The sequence below is a fragment of the Glycine soja genome, chromosome 10 (assembly GCF_004193775.1).
Source record: "Glycine soja cultivar W05 chromosome 10, ASM419377v2, whole genome shotgun sequence".
Classification (NCBI taxonomy): domain Eukaryota; kingdom Viridiplantae; phylum Streptophyta; class Magnoliopsida; order Fabales; family Fabaceae; genus Glycine; species Glycine soja.
In genome coordinates, this window is record NC_041011.1 from 46,836,644 (window position 1) to 46,861,302 (window position 24,659).

A 24,659-nucleotide genomic window follows, 5' to 3' on the forward strand; every position below is an offset into this window, starting at 1 on the left:
GATCAAGTGATCATGGTACATGTTAACCAATTGACTATTTTTACGATTGAGTTCTCTACACCAGTGGACCACTTGTTATTATCTTCCTACCATGTCACGAGGCCATGATACATGCTCACAATATAATCATTCTTGTATGAATTCAATGGTCTCGAGATGGAGGTTGATTCAAATATGAGAAGTTATTCTTAAAACATTGAGATCCAATCTGATACAGTTAAGGATATATAACCCAACATTTAACTTAAGGATGAACAAATTACACATACTTACTTGAATGATTATGAGATATGTTTCTTAAATCCTATGTGCGATTTAGTTACAAAATTATTATTATTATTATGAAGGTAGGCACTGGACCATGAAAAAAAATCCAAATTCCCCTCACCTTAAGCAAATCCAAAACCTAAATGAAATGCTCTTTTTCTTCACTGGGTAAATTTGAAACGAATAACTAATTAAAACACAATCCTAACAACAAATCAAGATGGATGGGTGGTGGCAAAGGGATCAATGTCAACATTGTATAAGAGTGTGGATGAACAATAACTTTTGCCACCTAACGTTGCTCTTGAGATAGAGTCCCCGACCACGTGAGGTAAGGATTTGAATACTGTGAATAATATGTTTCGGTTTTCATTCCTATTTTTCAAAGATGCTAAATTTGTATTGGAGCAATCACTGCATGTTTATACGTGTGGGCTTATGTTAAAGATTTAATTATAAATTTAGAATTGACTATGAAGTGGAATAACTTTAGATAATATGTTTTGCATTTGATAAAAAAATTATATTGAATTTTGTTACTAAATTTCTATTAGGAAAACAACATCTAAATACAAACCAAATGCTTTCAAATTAAATTTTAATTAAAATTAATTTCCTTCAAATCAATTTTAGATTCGCCTAAACACATACTTTATCTATTCTCCTTCTAAAGATGAAGTTGGACTAATTTTGTTTCTTAATGAAAAACAAAACTTGTGTAAGACGCGACGCATCTAGCAGCACGACCACGAGTATAAGATGAGGAATCATAATAAAATGGGATGATCACCACATAATCCAAGGGTGAAAAATGGCCTAACAAGTAGGAAGGTGACCTTAGTACCACACCCTGGACGCAAATATCTAGCACAGTGCACACTTGACACCAAGCTAAAGCCACCCACTAGTATTTTATTGACCAATTATTCTAACTTTCCAACAACTCACTCAATATAAAATTCAACCAACTCATCACGCCGAGGGCACTTTTGTAATTTGTGCAACTTCCATCCGCGATTCAAAATTATAAATGAATTGGGATGGATTCCATCACATGAAACCGTCTCATTAATTAACATTTTTTAACGTTAAAACAACAACACTACAACATAAATACTCTTCATGATGTTTTTCACCGTCTTAGGTACCTATTTGTTACATTAACTATTACTCTCTTAAGTTTCTTATTAACTTGAGTATTGAAGTGGCTTGACAAATATCCAATTCCTACTTCCATTGAAGCTCAATAACAGGAGAGAAACTAAATCAAACTCAACATTAAACATGTAAAACCACATCTAATCATTAGATAAAAATTTGTCAGTTTAAATTACATAGTTAATTATAAATTTAATGTATTTAATTCAATTTAAAGGTTCCATTACGAAAGTTTTAATTAAACACATAATTTAAATAGTTGGTTTTAATTTAATAAGTATAGTTAAATATTTTAAAATATATATATTTTTTCTAATTTCTATCGTCATACATTTTTTTGATTTTGTAGTCTACGTAAGTTGATTCTTTGTTAATTTTTGTTCATTTAAGCTTTTTTAATTATTTAGATTTGTAGTTTTTTTATTGGACAAAAAATATGAACTTACGAGAATGAAAAATAAAAAAATAAAATTTAAAGGAACTAAAATTTAAAAAACACAAACTTAAATGATTTAAAATCAACAAAAAACACCAAGGAACCAAAATTTTAAAAAAATACAAACTTATACAAATTAAAATAAAAAAATTATAGAACCAAAATTGAAAATTTTGAAAAGTGCAAACTTTATGGAGTAAAAATATATTTATTTATTAATAATGTTGTGTCACTTTATCATGTGTCTTAATGAGCGAGAAACAAAGATAGTATAAAATTAAATTAAATATAGATTGAAGTATTTTTCAGTTCTTGTAATTTAATTTTTTTATTTTTAATTCTTAAAATATTTTAGATAACGTTTTCAACCGTAAAAAATAATTTATTTAAAGTATTATAAAAATAAAAAATAAAATAAACATAATTTATAAATTCTAAAAATAAAAAAAAATTAATTTATAAGGATAAAAAAATTAAATCATAAAAATCAAAAAGATATTTCAACCTTAACGTTAAATACATATGTAATAATACAGTTAGAATTACAAATAAGGTGACTGCAGTAGAATATATGTGTAATGACGATGGATGGGCATCCATGTCCATGATAAAGATGGATGGACATGAACATACATACATATGTGTAAGAGTAGCATGACGTGACACGGGGTAGGACTCAGGAGGTGAGAGGAAAATATCATTGCCACGTATTCAATCAATCTAGGCTTCTCAGAGCTGCTAAAGATCTTCTCTTTCTTTCTCTCTCCCAGTTGTGTTCTCTTCTCTAGTTTGTTTCTGCAGTTTTGCCTCTCTCTCTCTCTCTCTCTCTCACTATCTATCTATCCCACCATAACCATTAACCACCACCTCTTAAATATTTTTCCACAAATCACCAAAATTTCCCATTTTTTTCACCCTCTGAATCACAATTTTTTTCTTTCTAACTAAAATCGCCTCTACACACAAGGATTCAGGTACATTTTTTTCCTGAATTTTCTTAATTAATAAATTGATAATTAATCAATAAAAAATATATATTTTTAGGTTTTGTTGTTGCTGTTTGTGTTAATTTCCGAACTGGATTTGATTGTCTCTTTATATGGTGAATCTGAGTTGTTAGATATTTGAGGGGCTTGCTTTTTTTTTTTTTTACTTATTGTAACTATATTTATTATTTATTTTTTTAATTTGTATTAGCTTTTGAATCTTAGCTGACCTCTTTGGCCTTGAGAGAAATTCAATATTTCTCCTACAAATTCTCATTATCACTACAAATTCTCCTTTGCTCTGTTTGGCAGGATTCTGTTTCAGATTTATCTGTGTTCTGATATTTCATTATTTAGAAAACAATTTTGATTATTTTTTAGCGGTTTTAGAGAGAAAAGAAGCTTAAAGATAACCAATAAATTTGAAAAGTACATAGATTGAAGCTGCATAGGAGGGCAACTAGTTGTTGTGGTAAATATCTATAATTTTCTCGAGATGCATTTGGTTGACATCTTTTGAACTTGCTTTCTGTCAAAAACAAAGCTTCTTCTGATACATGATTTGGTGGATGATTAATTGTTAGTGATGGATTGGTTACTAAGGTAAAAAAAAAAAATATCTGGCCATGGTGAACAGGGAATGGTGAATTATGATATTTTAATTCTTGATTGGTAGCATGTTTTGGCTGGAAGTTGGATAACTGCTTTTGATTCTCAGAGGCAGAAGGAAACAATACCTTGAAAGTAAATAGATGTCGTCATCTTCGTCTTCGATGGCTGCTTCCAGTGAAAGGTGGATTGACCGTCTTCAGTACTCCTCATTGTTCTGGCCTCCCCCACCAGATGGTCAACAAAGAAAGGTGCCATTTCAATCTTGATTCCTCCTCCCAATCCTTTTCTGTAATGTTCTTATCTCAAAATAAACTTTAACTTCAGTGCATTGAATGTCAGTTGCATTATTATTTGGATAATAATAAGAATAATGATAATAATAATATTGTTTTGCCTAAAGTTTCAATGTTTGGAGTAAAGCTTTTAAAACTTCATCAGTTAAGAAATGGAAATTCTCTATGGATATAATAGAATCTATATGTGATCTTTCTATCCTGTGCACTTGATGTATATGTTAAGGGGACAAAAATGGAAAAATTTTATTGAAAAAGGAAAGTATTTATTATACTAGTAACACAAAAATTATTTAGTGCTTGCTTTTATAAGTAATTGAAAGCATTTAGGAGTGTGTTTAATGCCCCTTGACCTATTTGGTTCTTGGTGCATAGGATAGAAAAAATCATTAGCCAACATGTTTGAGGCTTGAAGATGATGAGGTCGAGCACATATTACATACATATGTTTTTAAAAAGTTGGAAATTTTGAAGCATAAATTACATATTCTGATGTGATACAATCAAAAGGACATTTTTTTAGGCTAGTTTTGTTTTGGAAATTGTTTCATTTGTTTTTCTTGTAGTATTACCATTTTGGGTGATGGGCACCTTTTTCTATGCTTTAAATTAATTTATGTGTGTATGAATGCAGAAGTAGAGGTGCAATATTTTCATTAATAATTAGGATGAAAAACTACTTTATTTTTCCTATGCTGATTTTGAAGTTTGTTAAGCTCAATATGTGGCACCATTGGCTGTTGCAATGTCCTTGTAAGAGTATATAATATATAAATTTGTTGGGCTACATATTTGGATTCTTTCATGTTGTAGAAAATATTCATCCAAATTTTTTATATCATTAAATTGATTGCATTTGAAAAAAGTATGGGCATTGGGTGTATTCAATCTAATGAAATTTTCTGGATCTTTCCTGAGTATTTTCCAAATTTCTTTTTTTTCCTCTTCATATTTCTGATATTTTGTTGAAAAAATTGAGTGAAGGTATCATAGTGTTATTGTTTGGACTAATGCATGTGCGTGTACATAATGTTATTGTACCTTTTTAATTATTGATTCATTTGATCCTTAATTAATTATTAATTTAGGGTGACATTGGCTATGGCAATGATGATAAATGAAAGAGGCAGCAGATTAACAAGGTTTTAGAGGGTCTGAGTCTTGCGCTTTTGGTGCATTTTGACTCTGCATAAGTCTGCATTTTCTTCTTTGGTCATAAAATGTCTGCTCAACTCATGGTGATTTTTTTCAAGTATGCTCGTCCATAGCCTTTGGGATGGAACCTTTCCATAGCCACAAATTCATATAGCAACAAAATGATTAGCAACTTTTTACCTCTCCAAAAGATTAGTTAAGGATTTTTTAACAGATTGAAAATGAAATTGTTAAGGTTGCAGTATAAAACTTTCATGTGACTTTACTGAACAACTTAAGCTTTACATGATATTGGAATCTTTATGAACAACTGGTCTATAGTTTGATCCTTGCTGCTCCCATTATCCTAATGAAAAAGTTTAATTTCAGCACAATTTAGGTGGGTCCATGCATTATCCAAGCTTTAAACACAAAGGGCACTTGTGTGAGGGGAATGTATTGGAGATACAATATAAAACCATTCACGTGCCTTTACCTAAGAACTTAAGTTGTTGAGATAGTTGGTTCATAACTGGGATGATATGGAGGGATGCATCTTTGTACTTTAGCCTTAGCATGAAACTAGCAGCTATTTGTATTTAACACAGTCTAGCTGTTAGATATTTGTGATTCTCTGGTATTTTTGGTGACTGTTAGATATCTTGAGAATTTGGAAAACTTTCTTGTATGTCATTTCAAATGTTTTGGGGGGAGTAATTATTAAGGGAGACAAGATTCTACACTGGAATCCAAAGTGTTTATGGTTGGACAAAAGTGCCAGAATTTTTAAGGATAATTTTGTTTCCAGTTGCATTATTTTATGGAATTAAATGATCTTTTTGCTAGCTCAACTAATCTCTATTTTTGAGGGGGTCTCTTTGCTGATAGGCTGGAGAGCTTTGTTCACTTTATGTGCAAGTCTTTTTTTTTTTTTTTGAATTTCTCTTTTGAGGATACCATATCTTCTATTGATGAAAAATTCTCTGAAATGGGATGATATAATCAATTGTTTTGTAATCTTTTCTCAATGTAGTTTCAGACAAGTTTCCCCCATAACCATATTAAGTGGGTTGTTTTTTCAATATTATCTCTTAAAGTTTGTATTTAATCTTACATGTAAGAAATTGGAAACTCTTCAATCTTATTGTACTGGCAAGAAAGCAGCAGTCTTTTGGTGATTTTTTTTATTTTTATTTTATTTTTAAAACAGTCTTTAGTGAATCGTAATGCTGTAAATAATTGCTTCTCAATCTATATGTAAACATTTTCACGTCTTCTGCTGTATCAGAAGCTCATTATTGATTTATTGTTCCATTTTGCTGTTTTTTCTCATATTACTTATGCTTTCCCTAGGATCAAATTGCTGCATATGTTGAGTACTTCATTCAGTTTACATCAGAACAATTTGCTGATGATATTGCTGAGGTATGATAAAATGCACCCATATTTACTGACAAATCTTGTGAACTCGAATAGAAATATAATTATTTCACAAATTCAATTTTTTTTGTATTAATTTTTGCAAGAGAAGGCTAAGAGTTTTTATCAAATGCCACTCACTGTTCAATATTATTTTGACAGTTGATCCGTAACCATTATCCATCCAAGGATATTCTTCTCTTTGATGATGTTTTGGGTATTTATGCTCTATCCCATGTCAGTTTAACTTATGATTGACTCAACATAAATATGGTTACCATGATTTATTTCTATTTTATTTGTAATAACTTCTTTATGTTTTCACATGTAAATCTAGCGACATTTGTCCTTCATCATCCAGAGCATGGGCATGCAGTTGTGCTTCCAATTATTTCATGTATTATTGATGGTACACTAGTCTATGATAAGGCTAGTCCTCCATTTGCTTCTTTCATATCTTCAGTCTGCCCAAAAATTGAGGTATAATTATAATTCCCTGCCCGATATTTTGATTTTATTCATATATAATTCAATTTCATAGCTAAAATGTCTCTTGCTTTCTTCTTTCAGTTTCTATACTGATTTAATATAGCAATTATTCAGTTTCAGTATCTACAAAGGGGTTCTCTATTATTTTCATTTCTTATGTGTATAATTTTGCAGAATGAATACTCGGAGGAATGGGCTCTAGCATGTGGTGAAATTTTGCGCATTTTAACTCATTACAATCGCCCTATTTACAAAACAGAAAGACAATCTGGTGAAACCGAAAGAAGCACTAGTGGCAGTCATGCCACAACTAGTGAACCTGGGAAATCTGGGCATAATTCTTTGACACAGCATGAGAAGAAACCTATAAGGCCGTTGTCCCCCTGGATTACTGATATTTTGTTGGCTTCACCAGTAGGTATTCGAAGTGACTATTTCCGATGGTGAGTATTTCTTAAAAGTAATAGATAATTTAGCTCTATTTATTTGGCCAGAAGTAGTTAATCATGTATGCATGTATGTTTTAACTTTGCTTGCAAGTCCTAAGGGTGTCGAGGTTCAGTTTGGTTCACTTTAAGGTTTGACCCCAGACTCAACCATTTTTCATGGTTCATAATTTCAAAAACAAACTAAGACATCCATCATGGTTTGGTTCACTTTCAAACCATGGTTTATTATTGTTTCAAGTTTCGTCAGTACCACTTGAAATAAAAAGGAAGAACTGAATATATTTTTGTGTGTTTCTAATACAAGCTCTAATCCTTTTTTATAGTCTAAATGGCTAATCCTATTAAAGGAAATAGGGAAATTAACATAAAAAGGAAAGTAAGACAAATATATATTTGCCTATCGAGATAATATCAAAGATATTTACTACACTCCCTCTCAAGTTGGTAAATGAATATCAATTATTCCCAACTTACTAGTAAGTTCATGGAATCTTGCTGTAGGGAGTCCCTTGGTGGATACATTTGCCAATTGAAGCCATGAAGGGATGTAGGCTGTGGCTATAAGATAGTTGCCAACTTTTCCTTGATAAAGTGCTTGTCAATCTCTATATGCTTGGTTTTGTCATGTTGTAGTTGTATGGGATTGTGGGCAATGCTAATAGCCGGATTATCACAAAACAACCTTTTAGGGTCTTCATACTTTATCTTGAGGTCATCAAGAATGACCTTCATCCATAACACTTCATAGATATTATGTGCCATAGTTCGAAACTCCGCTTTTGCATTAGATCGAGCTACTGCATTTTATTTTTTATTCCTCCATGTCACCAGATTTCCTCCCATAAACATGTAGTACTCTGAGGTGGATCTTCTATCAACAATTGACCGGCATAGTCTGCATCTATATATACTTCCATGGATAATGTACATTCTCTTTTGAATAACAATCCTTTTCCTGTACTTGCCTTCAAATATTGGAGGATTTTATTTAATGCCGACAAGTGTATCTTTTGGGGATCATGCATGAATTGACTTCCTACACTTACAACAGAAGCAATGTTTGGTCTAGTTTGGTATAAATAGATGAGATTTCCCACCAATCTTTGGTATTGAGACTTCTCTGTTAGAAAGTCCCACATCACTTGTCTCAATTCTTGGGGTACAACTTATATATCTGTTGGACAACTTCACTTAGAGTCAATTGGTTTTAAGTTGAAATCTAACATGGTATCAAAGCCTATAGCCCATCTTAGTTCTTGCCTATTCTAGTAGGCTCATCTAACATTCTCTACTGTTGATCTTTTCTCCTCACTTCCAATCTTGTGGTTCAATTTGAACTCTAGATGTTTACACCCTAATTTGTTTGTTTGTTTTTTTTTTTAAATATCTAGTACATGCATTCTTTGGGAGATAAAAATACCTTGTTTGGAATAGGCAACCTCTATCCCAAGAAAGTACATGGGAAAACTGCTTCATATCAAACTAGGTTGCCAATTTTTCCCTCAGAACATTCTTTTTAGTCTCATTATTACATGCAATGACCATGTCATCCACATAGACTAGGAGTGTGAGTTTGCCATCATGGGAGTAATGCTTAATGAAAAAGGGTACGATCCCGTTGACATTGTCTGTACTCTAGGGATATCATATCTTTGGTGAATCTTCCAAACCATGCTCGAGGAGATTGTTTGTGGCCATACAGTGTCTTCTTAAGCCTACACACACTTTATTCTTTTCATTATAAGAATCAAATCCTGGTACTCTCCTTTATTAATAACACATATAATTTTGCCGATCAAAAAAAAAAATTATAAGAATCAAATCCTAGAGGAATTTCCGTATACAGTTCACTTTCCAGGTCTCCATGAAGTAAAACATTTTTATCATTGAGTTGTTGTAGGTCCCAGCCAAAGTGAGCAACTAGTAAAAGGATAATTCTCATTGTATTCATATTTGCTATTAAGGGAAACGTCTCTTCCTAATCAATCCCATATCTCTGGGCCCTTTGCAACTAATCTCGTCTTATACCAATGTAGGGTGCCATCAAATTTATATTTCAGTGGCTGATAAAAAAAAATTATATTTCAGTGTATATTCACCTGTAACCGTCTGCCTTCTAATCTTTTGACTTGTCTACAATCTATAACAGGTCAAGTAATTTTTTTTCTTATAATGTCGTCATTTCTTTATTCATGTCCCAAACCTAGTTCTCATCCGTTAAAGCTTCTTGAATTAAGGTGGGAGTTTTGATTTTGTTAAATATATGATATGATTAGATTTATTGTAAAAAGGGAAACTGTGAATGTTTGTTCATACGCGATGCATGCGCCCACATGCATTGCCCTTCTCCGACATGTCAGATTCATGCGCTTTCACCTAATAGGTGGGCAACACCCTCTTCTAACGACCCTCCCTTGTGCTGTTTGGCTTCTGTTTTCATGGCTTCTGATGGTTCCATTTCCAATTCAGCCTTTGCCATGACTTTTACCACCATTCTGCTGATCTCATGCGAGAAACTGATCGGGACAGCAAACTACAGTACTTGGGTTGTCCTGTCTAACTGTGGGTCCATGTTTGGTAGATTCAATTGCCTTCCTTTCACCAGGCCAGACATCACCTTTGCAGTAAGTGTGGTAAGTCAATTCCTTAATGCCCCTTGTAATAGCCATTGGGATGCTATCATGCACATTCTTAGATACATCAAGAATGCACCAGGTTGTGGACTCCTATATGAAGATGAAGGCAATGCCAAGATTGTTGGTTACTGTCTTGTTGATTGGACAGGATCACCATCAGACAGGAGGTCTACCTCTGGTTATTTTGTACTTCTTGGGGGGAAGTTGATCTCATGGAGAAGCAAAATACAGTTTTGCTAAATCCAGCACCAAAGCTGAATATTGTGCCATGACAACATCTGCATGTGAAATCACATTTATATGTGCGTTATCTTGTAGTTATTAGTTGATAGAAATCAGTGATTGTATTTCCTAATAATCAACAATTGATTAACTGTGTAATCAATTACTGATTCTTGGTTGAGATTTCACGACTATCGTGTCTCACCGGGGACTCACTGTCCTCGGTGGGCCCTCCGCTCGCTGTCTCTTTCAAGTGACCTGTTTAAGGTTTTCTGGTGACTGTCGGCGGCTGCTGCTGGTGCTCCAACGACCTTTCTGGCCAAACAACCCGCGTATCTGAACCACCTTCTGCCGATCTACCCCGCGCCATTGACAGCGTCTTGAAAGAACCACCGACACACTCTCATGCACTTCCTTTTGCTGTGCCAAACAGCAGTCAAACAACCCCTGTTCCCAGCGCATAGCAGGGAATCCAGCCATCGTTTTCAGTGCCAGGCTTGCCAGATTGAGGTGCACAAAGCCTAGTCCTCTTCGGGATGTTTCGTAATTGTTGCCTCGACCTTTCCTTTTTTTCTTTCCACCTCTGGACATGTTGTTCTTCACGGGTGCACAGTACTCGCCACCACTATTGTGAACTCCAGCCTTCGCTGCTTTTCTTATTATTCACGGGTGAACAATACCCATTGCCACGACGGGCCTTCGCTGGCTGCTGCCGAGCCATGTTTATCCAGTGCAACCACATGATTGGAACCATCTTCTGTTTCTATTGGGTTTACCATATTTGTAACAAGCTTGGTTCATGTCACATATATGCTCCAGCTTGAGGGGGAGTGTTAGATTACATTTCATCTGTACGTTATCTTGTACACATGATCGAAATCAGTGATTGTATTCCCTAATAATCAGTAATTAATTGATCATGTAATCATTACTGATTCTGTTTCTCTATTATAAATAAGGATCAGATGTGGTAATCTAAGACACAATTACACTAAACACTTTTATAATCCACAACACCTCATAAATTTTTTGAGCCATTGCTCAAAACTCTTTGTTTGCACTCAACCTTGTAATCTCATTTAGCTTTTTACTCCTTCAAGCAATCAAGTTTCCACCCAAGAACACGCGATATCTTGAGGCAGATCTTCTATCAACAATCAACCACTATATAAGTCTGCATATACTTCCTTGGATAACTTTTCGCTCATATTGAAGAGAAGTTCTCTTCCTGGACTTGCCTTCAAATACTAAATAATCTAATTTGTAGATGTCTTTCACATAGACCGTGCATGAACAGTTGCCTGATCATAATTATTGCAAAAACAATATCTGGTCTAGTGTGGGCTAGATAAATAAGTTTTCCCTATCAGTCTTTGATATCAAGCCTATTTGAGCTCTCCCATTCCTATCCAATGATTTTGCTTGATGAGCTCTCCATATGTTTTACGACCCAATTTGCTTGTCTCTCTAAGAAGATCAATGGCATATTTTCTTTGAGAGATAACGATGCCTTTTTTGGAGCAGGCAACTTCTATTTTCAGGATTTTTTTCAGCTTTCCTAGTTGCTTCATTTCAAATTGAGTTGTCAACCTTTCCCTTAGGATTTGTTTTCAACTTCATCATTTCCTGCAACAAACATATCATCTACTTAGACCAAAAGGATTGCCAATTTACCTGTCTGAAAATGCTTTATAGAGTGTGGTCACCTTGACTCTACTTATACCCCAAAGAGAGCATAGCTTGGGTAAACATCCCAAACCAAGCATGCAAAGACTATTTAAGCCCATATTTCCTCCATAATCCATTAGTGAAGTCATACATTGGTGGAATCTCCATATACACCTCCTATAGGTCTCCATGTAGAAATGCATTTTTTACTTCAAACTGTTGTAAGTCTCATCCAAGTGAGCTACCAATGAGAGAATAATCCTTCCTGATATTCATCTTTGCTACCAGAGCAAAGGTCTTCTCATAGTTTGTTTTGTACATCCATCTGTATCATTGTCCTTTTGTCACTCAGTTTATCAACTATCTCCCAAGTCTTATTTCTCTCCATTGCTTTCATCTCTTCATTCATGGTTCAGACCCAATTTTCATCCTCAAGGCATCTTGGACTGTTTTGGAAATTCTGATAGAATCAATAGCTGAAACAGAATTCTAAAGTTGTGCAGAAATATGTTCAATACACAACAATTTGAGATATAGGATACTAAGCCTGGCGAACACTGTAATGCCAATGCCACCACCCACACCGCTCGTTTGTAGTTGAGGAACATGGCGGAAGGTTCTGACACTAATTGACCAGAACCTTTTGGAGAATCACACCACAAAAATTAGCTGTTGTAGTTGGAGAGCCCAAGGCCTTATAAACCTCACACTAGAATCCCATACTTTCAATGTAGGACTCCAAGTCTCATAACTTGCAATTGGATCCTAACAATGTCCTTATATATCACTACAAGCACACACAATGCAGCCATGACTCACCAATATGGTTACCCAATAACTTACTACTTCAGCTGAGTCGATAACTGGTCCGGGTTTTATAACACTGCTTTAGTTTATATAATTCAGTTGGAATATGTGTAGTTTAAACTTTAAACACATGGATTTCATATGTCTCTCGTTTCTCTCATCTGTCAATAGTTACATACCACTCTTAAGTCTAAAAAGATCAAGTAGGTGCCAGTTGAGCTACAAGCTTGTTGGCAGCTTTTCCTGATTGTTTAATGAAATATATGGATTGAACTAAATAATCATCTTTCAAAACAGTGTTATAGGAAGCATCTGAATTCATGTTCATTAGGGTTACCTTTGTTGGTATACCACATAACTAAGTTCAGGAATACATAATTTCATATTTTTCTCAGTAGTGTAAATTAGAACAACTAGTATGGTTTATAGTCTCTCTTCCTTTATCTTGATTAAAGAAACAGCTTACTTGATTTTACTCTCCCGTTTATCATAGTATAATGTTTTAAATTATCTTGTTATGCCTTGAGCGCTGAGTATATTTTTGCTTAAGTCGATGATTTGCTGTATGTTAACAGGTGCAGTGGTGTTATGGGGAAATATGCTGCAGGAGAACTCAAGCCTCCATCAACCGGTACATTAAATTATGATAACTTAATACAGAACGCTGCTCTTTATTTTTTTAAATTGATGTTTGACCACAATATTTTGTTAACAGTTATATCAAAATATTTGGGACATTTCTTCAGAAAGTAGAGAGTTTTGTTAAGTTGTATGTTCACATGAGCTTGAGTTTATGTTTACACCATATGTTACTTAACACAAGTTTTCTGTGACATAACATCCTCAATGCACTGGGAGGAGACTAGGAATTAATTTTGTTTTTCATTGAACAGCTATATTCATCAATGAATTTTATTAAACAAGAATATCATTTTTTACTATCATATTGACACTAATGTTTATGTTCGAAATATGATAAGGAAATGACTTCTTCTTTTTTTTTTTTTTACCTTAGCTTCTTCCCGTGGTTCTGGGAAGCATCCTCAACTTGTGCCTTCAACTCCAAGATGGGCTGTTGCCAATGGTGCTGGTGTTATATTAAGTGTTTGTGATGATGAAGTTGCTCGCAATGAGACTGCTACTTTAACAGCAGCTGCTGTCCCTGCTCTTTTGCTTCCTCCTCCAACGACAGCTCTGGATGAGCATCTTGTTGCTGGATTACCAGCTCTGGAACCATATGCTCGTTTATTTCATAGGTTATTTTGAACTTAATACCTTATCTTGTTTTTTAGTTGTTCATAGAGTTCATCTGCCTGAGAAAATATATATACACCTAACCTTTGCAGATATTATGCAATTGCTACTCCAAGTGCTACACAAAGACTTCTTCTTGGACTTCTAGAAGCACCCCCATCATGGGCTCCAGATGCACTTGACGCTGCTGTGCAGCTTGTGGAGCTTCTTCGAGCTGCTGAAGATTATGCATCTGGCATAAGGGTAAGCATAATGTGCCTTTCCTGCCTTTTCATTATTATGGTTTTCATATGAATAAAAATTGATAGATTCACTTTAACGTCTTCAATAAAAAAATGAAAAGTGAATATATATATATATATATATATATATATATATATATATATATATATATATATATATATATTATAAAGTTCTCGTAACGTTTATCTTTCGTTCGGTGAAAAAAACGTATATCTTTCATATTCATATTTTCATATGTAACTGCAACATATTATTAAAATAAGTTTAAAAAAATAATTTTAAAAATTTGTTTCACAAGTTAAAAATGGCCGATAAGAAGTTATAATTTTTTTACAAATACAAAAAAACTACGTAAATTTTCTTCTAAAAGCCATCCTGAAAATGAATATTTCAGTCTTTTGCCAAAAGTTGCTAAGATTTTCTTAAAAATATTTTGACTCATAAATTTTTCATCTTTGTATTAAAAGATAAAAAATATAACCTAATTTGTTTTTTTATTCAATTATGAATTTCGTAAAAATTAATTCTATTGGTGTAGAATTTTAAAATTTGACTACTCTAAAGTAAATTAATAATCAACTTTAGAAGGTAAAGTAAATAATTCCAGTCATTAATAAAAAGATTAATTGTTGATATTACATGCACATGCATAAAAAATATATATTAATGCATCAAAATATTATTTGTCGATTTTCTTATCAGCAACTAAAAATACTCATTTTATTATTGCTAATTTTAGAGGAGTCAAAAATTGAAGACTTTATTATGAATTTTTAAGGAGAAGGAATAGTTAGTTAATATAGTTAGACTACTAATGAGTTAGTTAGTTAGCTAGTTAGTTAGTTAGAGGGGTTTATTAGATATAAATAGAGGAAAAATGATAGGAGAGAGGGGGATCTTATCATTTGTAGATTAGCTCTTTGTGAAAGGAGAAATCCTTTGTGAAGGGAAAACCCTTGGAGGAGAGTTTTCTCTCCTATTTTCTGTTCTTTTCTTACTAGTTAATAAATTCATTTATTTTCTTCCTCATTGCAATTCTTGGTTCCTAACAAAATTGGTCCGACCTGCCGGATCTTTGAGGGGAAGCTAGTGATAGAGATGGAGGAAGCGCAAATTTGGGCTAAGAAGGTGAAACTGCCAGCATTCATGGGGACAAACCCAATTGGTTGGATTGCTAGGGCTGGAAAATTCTGAGGTACAAGAAATTCCTTCATTCCATAAGCTGCAATATGCATTCATGAGCATGGAGGGTGCTGCAACACATTGGTTCTACATTTGGAGCCAAAACAACCCAGATTCAAATTGGGAGTCATTTTCCACAGCTTTGATCAAAAGATTCAGAGATCACCATGGTAACCACATCTTTGAAAGATTGAGTATCTTGAAGCAAGAAAAGCCAACTGAGACAAAAACCCACATCAAAAAATGGGAGACTTCCACAGAGTTCTTGGAAGGGAGGATCAACATTTCAGAGCGGAAACACATGTTGTGCAAGATATTGAATGAAGAAGTTGATTCCCATGCCTCCCAACAAGACAAAAATAGCATGGAGGGAAGTGGGTCAGAATTCAGTGAAGCAAAGGCTAGTTCTTGGGCAAGAAAGGTGGAACTACCCAGCTTTGATAGAAGCATAGAAGGGGGAACTGATTTGAAGGGGGTAGCAGTTTTGAGTGTGACAATGACCCATTGCAGTTCTTGAAATCAGAAAACAGAAGTAAAGAAGGTTCAGTAATCAAGAACCACACCCTTTGTGGTGGAGAAGAAACAAAAAATGATGAAGCAAAGTTAGCAAGAGAAAAAAAGATTGAAAAGGTTATGGAGGAAGAAGTTGATCCATCGATAAAGAGGGAGAAGCACAAGAAAAGCGGAGTGACGAATGTGGGCTGCAAAGACGATTTTCTTGATAACCCAATTACAGATTTGATCAAGAAGGAAGTCGAAGCTGGTGATTCAACCAAGCCACATTGTTTTCAAGATTCAGATTTCCATAAAAAGATTGTTATGGTGAAACAAAAATCATTCATGAAGGTGGTTGGAACAACAATGGTGCTGGAATCCTTGAATGTCAACTTGTTGGGTGAGCCTTTAGCATTAAATTTTGTTGCATCTATGGCTGACAGCTTAGCCATGGAGTTAAGGCAAAAGGAATGTAATGAGCCAGTCAAGCTGATTAAAGTTATATGGAGTCGACCCTTGTCCCTCCCACCACTGAAGCTACTAGACCTCAGTTTGCATGCAGGGGTAGTGGGTTGTTCCTAATTGAGCTACAAGGGGTGCAGTTGTCTTCCAGCAATCAGACAAAACTTTAGGAAGTTTCAGTGTGAAATTCCAGTTTTCAGATTCCAACCTTGAGGACAAGATTGATTTTTAGGAGGGGTGTATTGTTAGGATATATGGAGAAGGAAGAGTTAGTTAATATAGTTAGACTACTAGTGAGTTAGTTAGTTAGTTAGAGGGACTTATTAGATATAAATAGAGGAAGAAGGATAGGAGAGAGGGAGATCTTATCATTTGTAGATTGAGCATTAGCTCTTTGTGAAGGAAAAATCCTTGGAGGAGAGTTTTCTCTCCTATTTTCTGTTCTTTTCTTACTAGTCAATAAAATCTTTTATTTTCTTGCTCATTTCAATTCTTGGTTCCTAACAATTTCTCTGTTATGAAATTAAATTAGACATCGTCAATAAGTGAAAAATGTTGTGGAAATCATTCAAAACCCAAATTTATATTCAAGAGTTAACATTGTGCTTGACTCAGGTTGTGCATTCGTTCATTTACATTGTTGAATATTTGGTTTTCCTCTAGATTTTCTTTCACCTTTTTATTTCTTAATAGTTGATGAATCTACTAGTTTTCCTGAATTTTTCACTTTGAATTAAGAAAATGTTAGTGAAAATATTTTAAAAATATTGTTTGGCTAAACAGATTTTTATAACCTCATGAATTATAATGGGAAGTCTTATGTATAAAACTCAAGATTATTTGTTTTGGTTTTGTTTTATATACTTATAATAATATTTAGATGTAACAGTATGAGCAACTGTGACTAAAGTTGAGGCTTGTGATGCCTTTGTATTGTATGAACTCCTTGTACCCCACATAAGATAATTGAGACACTGTTTTGGTAGAATGAAGATAATTGATCTCTAATTTACAGGCCAAAAGCTATAGAGCTCCATGTAGCTTGTGCAACAAGCTAGACACTTAGTACATAATTAACTAACTTCTAACAGAAATAACAGCTGCTGCGGAGGCTAACTAAAATGTCTAGCTGACACTTGATATACCGTGCTAACTTTATGGACACTAGCTGACTAATCAGAAAAGTGTTAGAGGCTAAAAATAGAAAAGTACGGTAGTGATGGTCCTATTAAATATATGAGAAGGATTACAAAACTACAAAAGTTTTCCCCTAGTAATCCCAGAGCTCAACTCCTTCAGAGAGTGCAAAGCACCTCTACGCTGTGTACAGCCAAAAGAGAGATAACAGAATGCTCGACCTGCCTTCCTACCTTGCCACTACCTACCTATATTCTCCTCCCAACGTGATAGGTTCTCTCTCCCCATAACCAACTATGAGTCTAGGATAGATTCCCTTCCTGCCCTGTCTAGAATATACTTGCCAAAACTTATGCCCATGATCGGGCTGAACCTGTCCATGCTCAGCCATATCAACTGGGTCCTTAGCTTTCATGACTCTAACAAAAAGCACTAGACTTTGTACCTCTTAGGAGTTATACCACTTTTATAACCACTTGAGAACATTTGAGGGAATTCTATTTTGCAACTTCAGAACAAGTGCAACATAAAATAACAATTATGTATGTGTATTTCAGTGGGATTACTAGCTACTGGACGACATACTATTGTGCATTTTGGTATTTCATCTGAAGAAACTTTGTGAAAGATTTAAAACCATACAATAACTGACTGATGTGTTTGAAAGATTTAAAACCATACAATAACTGACTGATGTGTTTTTCTTTTTTGTTATATGTTATTGCAGCTTCCTAGAAATTGGATGCATTTGCATTTCTTGCGTGCAATAGGGACTGCAATGTCCATGAGAGCTGGTATAGCCGCTGATGCTGCAGCTGCTCTTCTTTTTCGTATACTTTCCCAGCCTGCATTGCTTTTTCCTCCTCTTAGACAAGTTGACGGAGTTGAAGTTCAACATGAACCTTTGGGTGGTTATATTTCTTCCTATAAAAAGCAGGTTGTGTTCACCTTTATCAGTTAACATTTTTATTTTCTTTATGTTATTCTTAATTTGTACAGTCACTCATGTAGATTCTTTCCGTACACTTGAGATCTAAAACATTTGTTGTTGATCAGATAGAAGTTCCTGCAGCTGAAGCCTCTATTGAAGCTACTGCCCAAGGCATTGCATCAATGCTTTGTGCCCATGGTCCAGAGGTTGAATGGAGAATTTGCACCATTTGGGAAGCTGCTTATGGCCTGATTCCTACAAGTTCCTCAGCTGTTGATCTTCCGGAAATTATAGTTGCAACCCCACTACAGCCTCCCGTGCTGTCATGGAATTTGTACATACCCCTATTGAAGGTCCTGGAATATCTTCCTCGTGGAAGCCCATCAGAGGCATGTCTTATGTAAATATTTGCTGCTACAGTGGAAGCTATTCTTCAGAGGACATTTCCACCTGAGTCCACTAGAGAACAAAACAGAAAATCAAAATACCTAGCTGGCATAGGCTTTGGCTCTGCCTCAAAAAACCTGGCCGTGGCAGAACTTCGTACAATGGTTCATTCACTCTTCTTAGAATCATGTGCATCTGTAGAGCTTGCTTCACGCCTACTTTTTGTTGTCTTAACTGTCTGCGTCAGTCATGAAGCTCAATTCAGTGGAAGCAAGAGGCCAAGAGGTGAAGATAACTATTCATCTGAGGATATCATTGAGGACTTACAAACATCTGAAAACCAGAAAGAATCAAAAAATAGGAAATTGAAGAAGCAAGGTCCTGTTGCAGCATTTGATTCTTATGTTCTGGCTGCCGTTTGTGCCCTTGCCTGTGAGCTTCAGTTGTTCCCTTTGATTTCACGGGGGAATAATCATTTAGCTTCCAATAAGGTGCAAGATATAGCCAAGCCTGTTAGACTAAATGGATCCTCCCATGAGTTGCGGAATGGCTTAGATTCAGCAGTACGTCATACTCACAGAATTTTAGCAATTTTAGAGGCACTATTTTCATTGAAGCCATCTTCTGTTGGAACCCCTTGGAGTTACAGCTCAAATGAGATAGTTGCAGCTGCTATGGTTGCTGCCCATGTTTCTGAACTATTTAGAAGGTCAAAAGCTTGCATGCATGCTCTGTCTGTTCTGATTCGTTGCAAATGGGACAATGAAATTCACTCCAGGGCATCATCATTGTATAATCTCATAGATATTCACAGCAAAGCTGTTGCATCTATAGTGAACAAGGCAGAGCCATTAGAAGCAACCTTAATTCATGCACCTATTCGGAAGGATTCCCTTGTTTGTGTTGGTGTTAAAAGGCAGAATCAGTGTGAAAGTAGTAGCTGTTTTGATGCTGGGCGGACATCTGTTGTACCTTCAGAAGATTCATTCCCATCAAAACTTGACCATAATTCTAACAAAACCCCATGTCCAAAGGGTGCATCAGATTATACCTTGGGTAAAGGTGTCACAGGTTTCTCATTGGATGCGTCTGATCTAGCCAACTTCCTCACAATGGACAGGCATATAGGATTGAATTGCAATGGACAAATTTTTCTAAGATCCACGCTAGCAGAGAAACAAGAATTATGTTTTTCTGTAGTTTCACTGCTATGGCACAAGCTGATTGCATCTCCTGAAACACAACCTTGTGCAGAAAGCACTTCTGCCCAACAGGGCTGGAGACAGGTACAAGCACAAATGTTATATTGCAGCAACTTTATCATCTTTTTTTTTTCAATGGTTGAATATATATGTTTTTAACCTATAATGCAACTTAAGAAAATTCCCTTGTGATACAGCTTAGTTCTTGTTAATCATAGAAGTTAGGTTCTGAAAAGCAAGAACTGCAGATGAGGATAAATAGGTGTATCCTGCGTGCACAAGAAACATAGGAAAGACAGCCAAAATTCTGAAACTGCATCATATGAATAAAATTGTATGGTCTGAAATTTTAAAAAGCAGAGAAAGCAACATCCCTTACTATGAGCATTAAAAATTATTTATTTTGAAAATAACTAAATAGCTGCTCTCATCAAAGGCAGATTATTATAAAATCTACATTAAACTGAAGAAGCATCATGCCAAGACAAGATATATTGGGTGTACTTGTAACTTACGAATGTAAAATGAAATAATGATAGGTATTGAAGAATTCATATTTTAGTTGGTTTGTTTAATTGGTAAAGATTGACTAAGAGTTACCCTATTGAGACACATAATAAGATATAGTTACACAATGTGATTGTGTGGATCCAAATATTTCTTTTATGTCCCTATTTCAAGTGAAAAGGTTAATTACTGTCTATTTTGGATTTAATGTTATGTAGGTTGTTGATGCATTATGCAACGTTGTATCAGCCTCACCAACAAAAGCAGCTACAGCAGTTGTACTTCAGGTCCAAAATTCGTCTTATCATGAATGGTTTCATAAAATTACATTCGGAACTAACATTGAACTCCTATTCTGTTTAGCAAGGATACTTTCCTTCTTTTACCCAAAAAAATATATCATTTCTTAAACAGACTTCCAAAATTTATGAATTATCATTTTTAATACCTCTGAGAATTGGCTTTTACTGTCTAGAAAGTTCAATAGCCGATGCTGAAAATCTCATCTATCCAATGTTTATCTGTTGTATATTTTTTTATTAAATATTATTATTTCCCACATTTCACATGTTTAGTCACTTTCCTGGTCTTGTTTACTTGTCAGGCGGAGCGGGAATTGCAGCCCTGGATTGCCAAGGATGATGATTCAGGTCAGAAGATGTGGAGAATCAATCAGCGGATTGTAAAATTGATTGTGGAACTTATGAGGAATCATGAGACTGCAGAATCATTGGTAATTGTGGCAAGTTCATCAGATTTACTACTGCGAGCCACAGATGGGATGCTGGTTGATGGAGAAGCTTGCACTTTACCACAGCTGGAGGTAGTATATTTCAACAAGTGTATTGTTATATTGTGTGTGATTTCTATGTTCCGTATTATATTTAATTAGTTTATCAATTGGTGTTCAATAATCTCTGCGTGTGTGGTTAATCATGTCTTTTCTGAGTCCACTCACGTTTCACATATTTCGGAAACCTAAAATGAGGTCCTAGATGAGGTATATTGTATAGTGATCATGATCATTGTGAGGTAGAAGGTTTAATAGATGTAACTATGCTGGTCCTGTAGAACAGAGAGGACCTTGGGATTGTAAACTTGTCATGGAAACCTGGTTTCTTGGAAGAGTAAGAAGCAAAATGTAGTGGCATAGTCAAGTGTAGAATTAGATTATCATGCTATGGCTAAGAATACTTGCGAACTTGTGTGGGCATCACTTGTTGGAATCAACTTCAGAAGTACTAAGCATACACAAGTTAGAGTGATAGCCTGGCTGTTCATATTGTGTTTAGTTCTATTTTTAATGAGCTGATTAAACACAATGAAGAAGATTGTCACTGAGAAACTTCAGCATTGGCTCATTTCTACAAGTTATGCAAGGAATGAGGTGTAAAAGCTAAATAATATTAAATGTTGTTAAAGGAGGATAGATTACATTGTAGCAAGCTGCACGTGATTAAGACCTTAAATCTACTTAAGAGGCGGAGTGTTAAGACATAATCAATGTTTTAAATGTTTTAAAAGCAAGACCCATCAATAAAAAATTGAAGACACTGAGCCAAAGTTCATTGGCTAAACCATAGTTGAAACCATGGTCAAATCAACAATATTATAATTTTAATATTATATATTAAGTAATAAATTAACATAAAAATACATGGGTAAATTTTTAAAAAAGCATAAAGGGCCATGATACAGGCCCAACAAGATAAAAAAATCAATAGTAGAAGGTTAATAATAGAACATATGTAGACCTTTATGTGAAGGCCTTTATTAATCTCAAAATATAATTTTGAACAAATAAAAAAAAATTGAAAAGTGAAAAGAAAATTAAAAGAAAAACTCTTTTCAAAATTATCTTTTTCCCAATTTTCATTGATTTTAGACTGGTTTGACCAGTTTTTCACTGATCTTTTGCTCTCCTGATTTTTTAGTTTTTTTGAAGTGAGTTAACTGATTCACTGGTTTTCCAATCAAACCTGCTGATCCAGTCCAATTTTCTATTTTATGGATATAACAATGTTTTACTGTGTTTTGCATTAATGTCCAGGGTTTGCCCATTATATAGTGGTATTCCAATTTATTTATTTTTTTGAAAAGGCAATACATCATGATTTTCTAATTTCTACCACTAACAAACTTGATATTTTGAGCAGCTTTAGTGGGACTGTGAAGGGAGGATTTGGTGTTTCATATATTTTGTTTTATAGTTAAGCTTTACTGATATTCATGTTTCAATAATTTATAATGGCCAGCTATTGGAAGCAACAGCTAGAGCAGTTCAGCCAGTGCTCGAGTTTGGAGAATCTGGATTGGCTGTGGCAGATGGCCTTTCAAACCTTTTAAAGGTGAACAAACTTCCTTATTGGAACTTGTAATTTATCTGGGCTATGGTGAATGAAATATGCAGGTTAAACATTGTTAATCTAATTCTAGATTTCAAGACAAGTGAATATTTGTGAGCTAAAACAACCTTTTGATCTCATCTTATTTTTTAGTTTCAGTTTAGTTCCCTAAGGTGTTTTGGTCCTTAAAGTGTTTTTATTAGGCCAAATCGGTCCTTCTGTCAGTTTATCACACTAACATTGTTAACTTTGGCTGACATGGGCAAATGTCCATCTAATGTGGCATCTCGTACAGTTTGCCACATATTACTAAGTTGACTAAGTTAGTATAGTAAACTAACCGAAGGCCCAACTTGGTCTAATAGAGATGCTTTAGGGGACCAAAGTGGAACTTTTTAAATTTGTGATACCAAAATGAAACTAAAAAATAAAATGGACCAAAAGGGTATTTTAGCCCATGTAAGTAAAAGGGCAATCAAGTGCAAAACTAAAGCAATTCATGTGCTATTTTTTTTCTTTTGTTTCTATACTTTTATACAATTATTGACTGATATGCTTGAGTTGTGAATATACCACATGCAGTGTCGCCTCTCAGCTACAATTAGATGTCTTTCTCATCCAAGTGCACATGTCCGAGCTCTGAGTATATCAGTTCTTCGTGACATTTTGCATACTGGTTCAATCAGATGTAGTCCTAAACCTCGGAGATTAAATGGCACCCACAACCCTTCTTATCAATACTTCAATTTGGATGCCGTTGACTGGCAAGCTGACATAGAAAAATGCTTGACTTGGGAAGCTCACAGCCGACTTTCAAACGGATTGTCTATTAACTTTCTTGATATCGCTGCCAAAGAGTTAGGCTGTACTATTTCCATGTGAAATGAAATCATCCATCTTAGTCTGTGACAATTTTTTGCTAGACTTATAGAAAAAGAAAAAGAAAACAGAAGTTATTGATATGCTTATGGAACTAACGGGTTTGCAAATAAGCATAATTCTGCTAGTCCTGTTAAAAAGAGCTGCAATCATAATTCTAGTATGTTTATAGAAAGCTCATTTTGTATCATGCATGTACTCTAGCTAAATTAAGTTTCACCTTGAACTTGCTTGTGACTCTGCTCTGGATAGAACAGACTTGTACAGTAACGAAAAACGACTGTAACCAGGTCCTTTTCTCCATCATTGTCTCATTTTGTGTTATGCTTATGTTGATTTAGCTTGTATGGAAGTCAGTTCCAATTGTTTGGATTAATGTATGTTCAGGCAGGATTTCCTTTTTTCTCTCTTTTAATTTTGTGAGATTGTTGTTGGTTTTCATCTTTTAGCTAGAGATTTGTGTTTTTTCTTTATTATTTTCAAAGTGAGTAAAATATGTTTTTTTCCCTTGTTTAATCTTGATTTCTGTTTTTAGTCCCCTTAAAAGGTTACTATTTTTAGTTCCTTATAAATTGTTTCGCTTTGTTTTTAGTCTCTGACATTAATTTTAGTTGTTAAGTTATGATGATAAAGATAAATTGCATGTGAAATTTTTTTACTGTTCATATGTGGAGGTTTTGTGTTTAAGTTTTTGGTGGGTTTTAAGTTTAAACCGATGCAAATTTTCTGTTAGTCTAAATGTTTATTTTTGTAACATTTATGGAGGTTTTAAAAAAAAATGGTGTTTGGGGTTTTGATTTTTTTTCTTTTTTGCAACATTTTTGGCGGTATAGAGTCTGCGAAAGATTTCCAGCAGATAAAAATTGCTAGAAACTTACAGAAAATTTCTAAACGCAAATTTTGTCTGTCACACAATTAATGCCGAGGATTAAAAATAAAATGGGATAATTTATGAGGAACTAAAAATAGAAATCAAGATTAAAGGAGGGATGAAACCATATTTTACCTTTTTGAAGTTTATACAAATTTATTAAGGCTGTCTTGGATAAAATTAATTGA

The 24,659-nt window shown here is 34.4% G+C and overlaps 1 protein-coding gene across 1 annotated transcript; it reads left to right on the forward strand.

Annotated features, from left to right (window-relative positions):
- The first annotated feature begins 2,614 nt into the window (after positions 1–2,614).
- LOC114371129 (protein GIGANTEA-like) lies at positions 2,615–24,015 on the forward strand. The gene is given in 15 exon segments (XM_028328557.1): positions 2,615–2,835; positions 3,485–3,707; positions 6,240–6,311; positions 6,468–6,522; positions 6,643–6,785; positions 6,969–7,237; positions 13,152–13,207; positions 13,592–13,832; positions 13,923–14,073; positions 18,077–18,286; positions 18,406–19,953; positions 20,595–20,663; positions 20,981–21,199; positions 22,632–22,724; positions 23,304–24,015. Coding segments are annotated over 14 exon segments (3,534 nt in total). The 5' UTR covers positions 2,615–2,835; positions 3,485–3,599; the 3' UTR covers positions 23,604–24,015.
- The last annotated feature ends 644 nt before the right edge of the window (positions 24,016–24,659 follow it).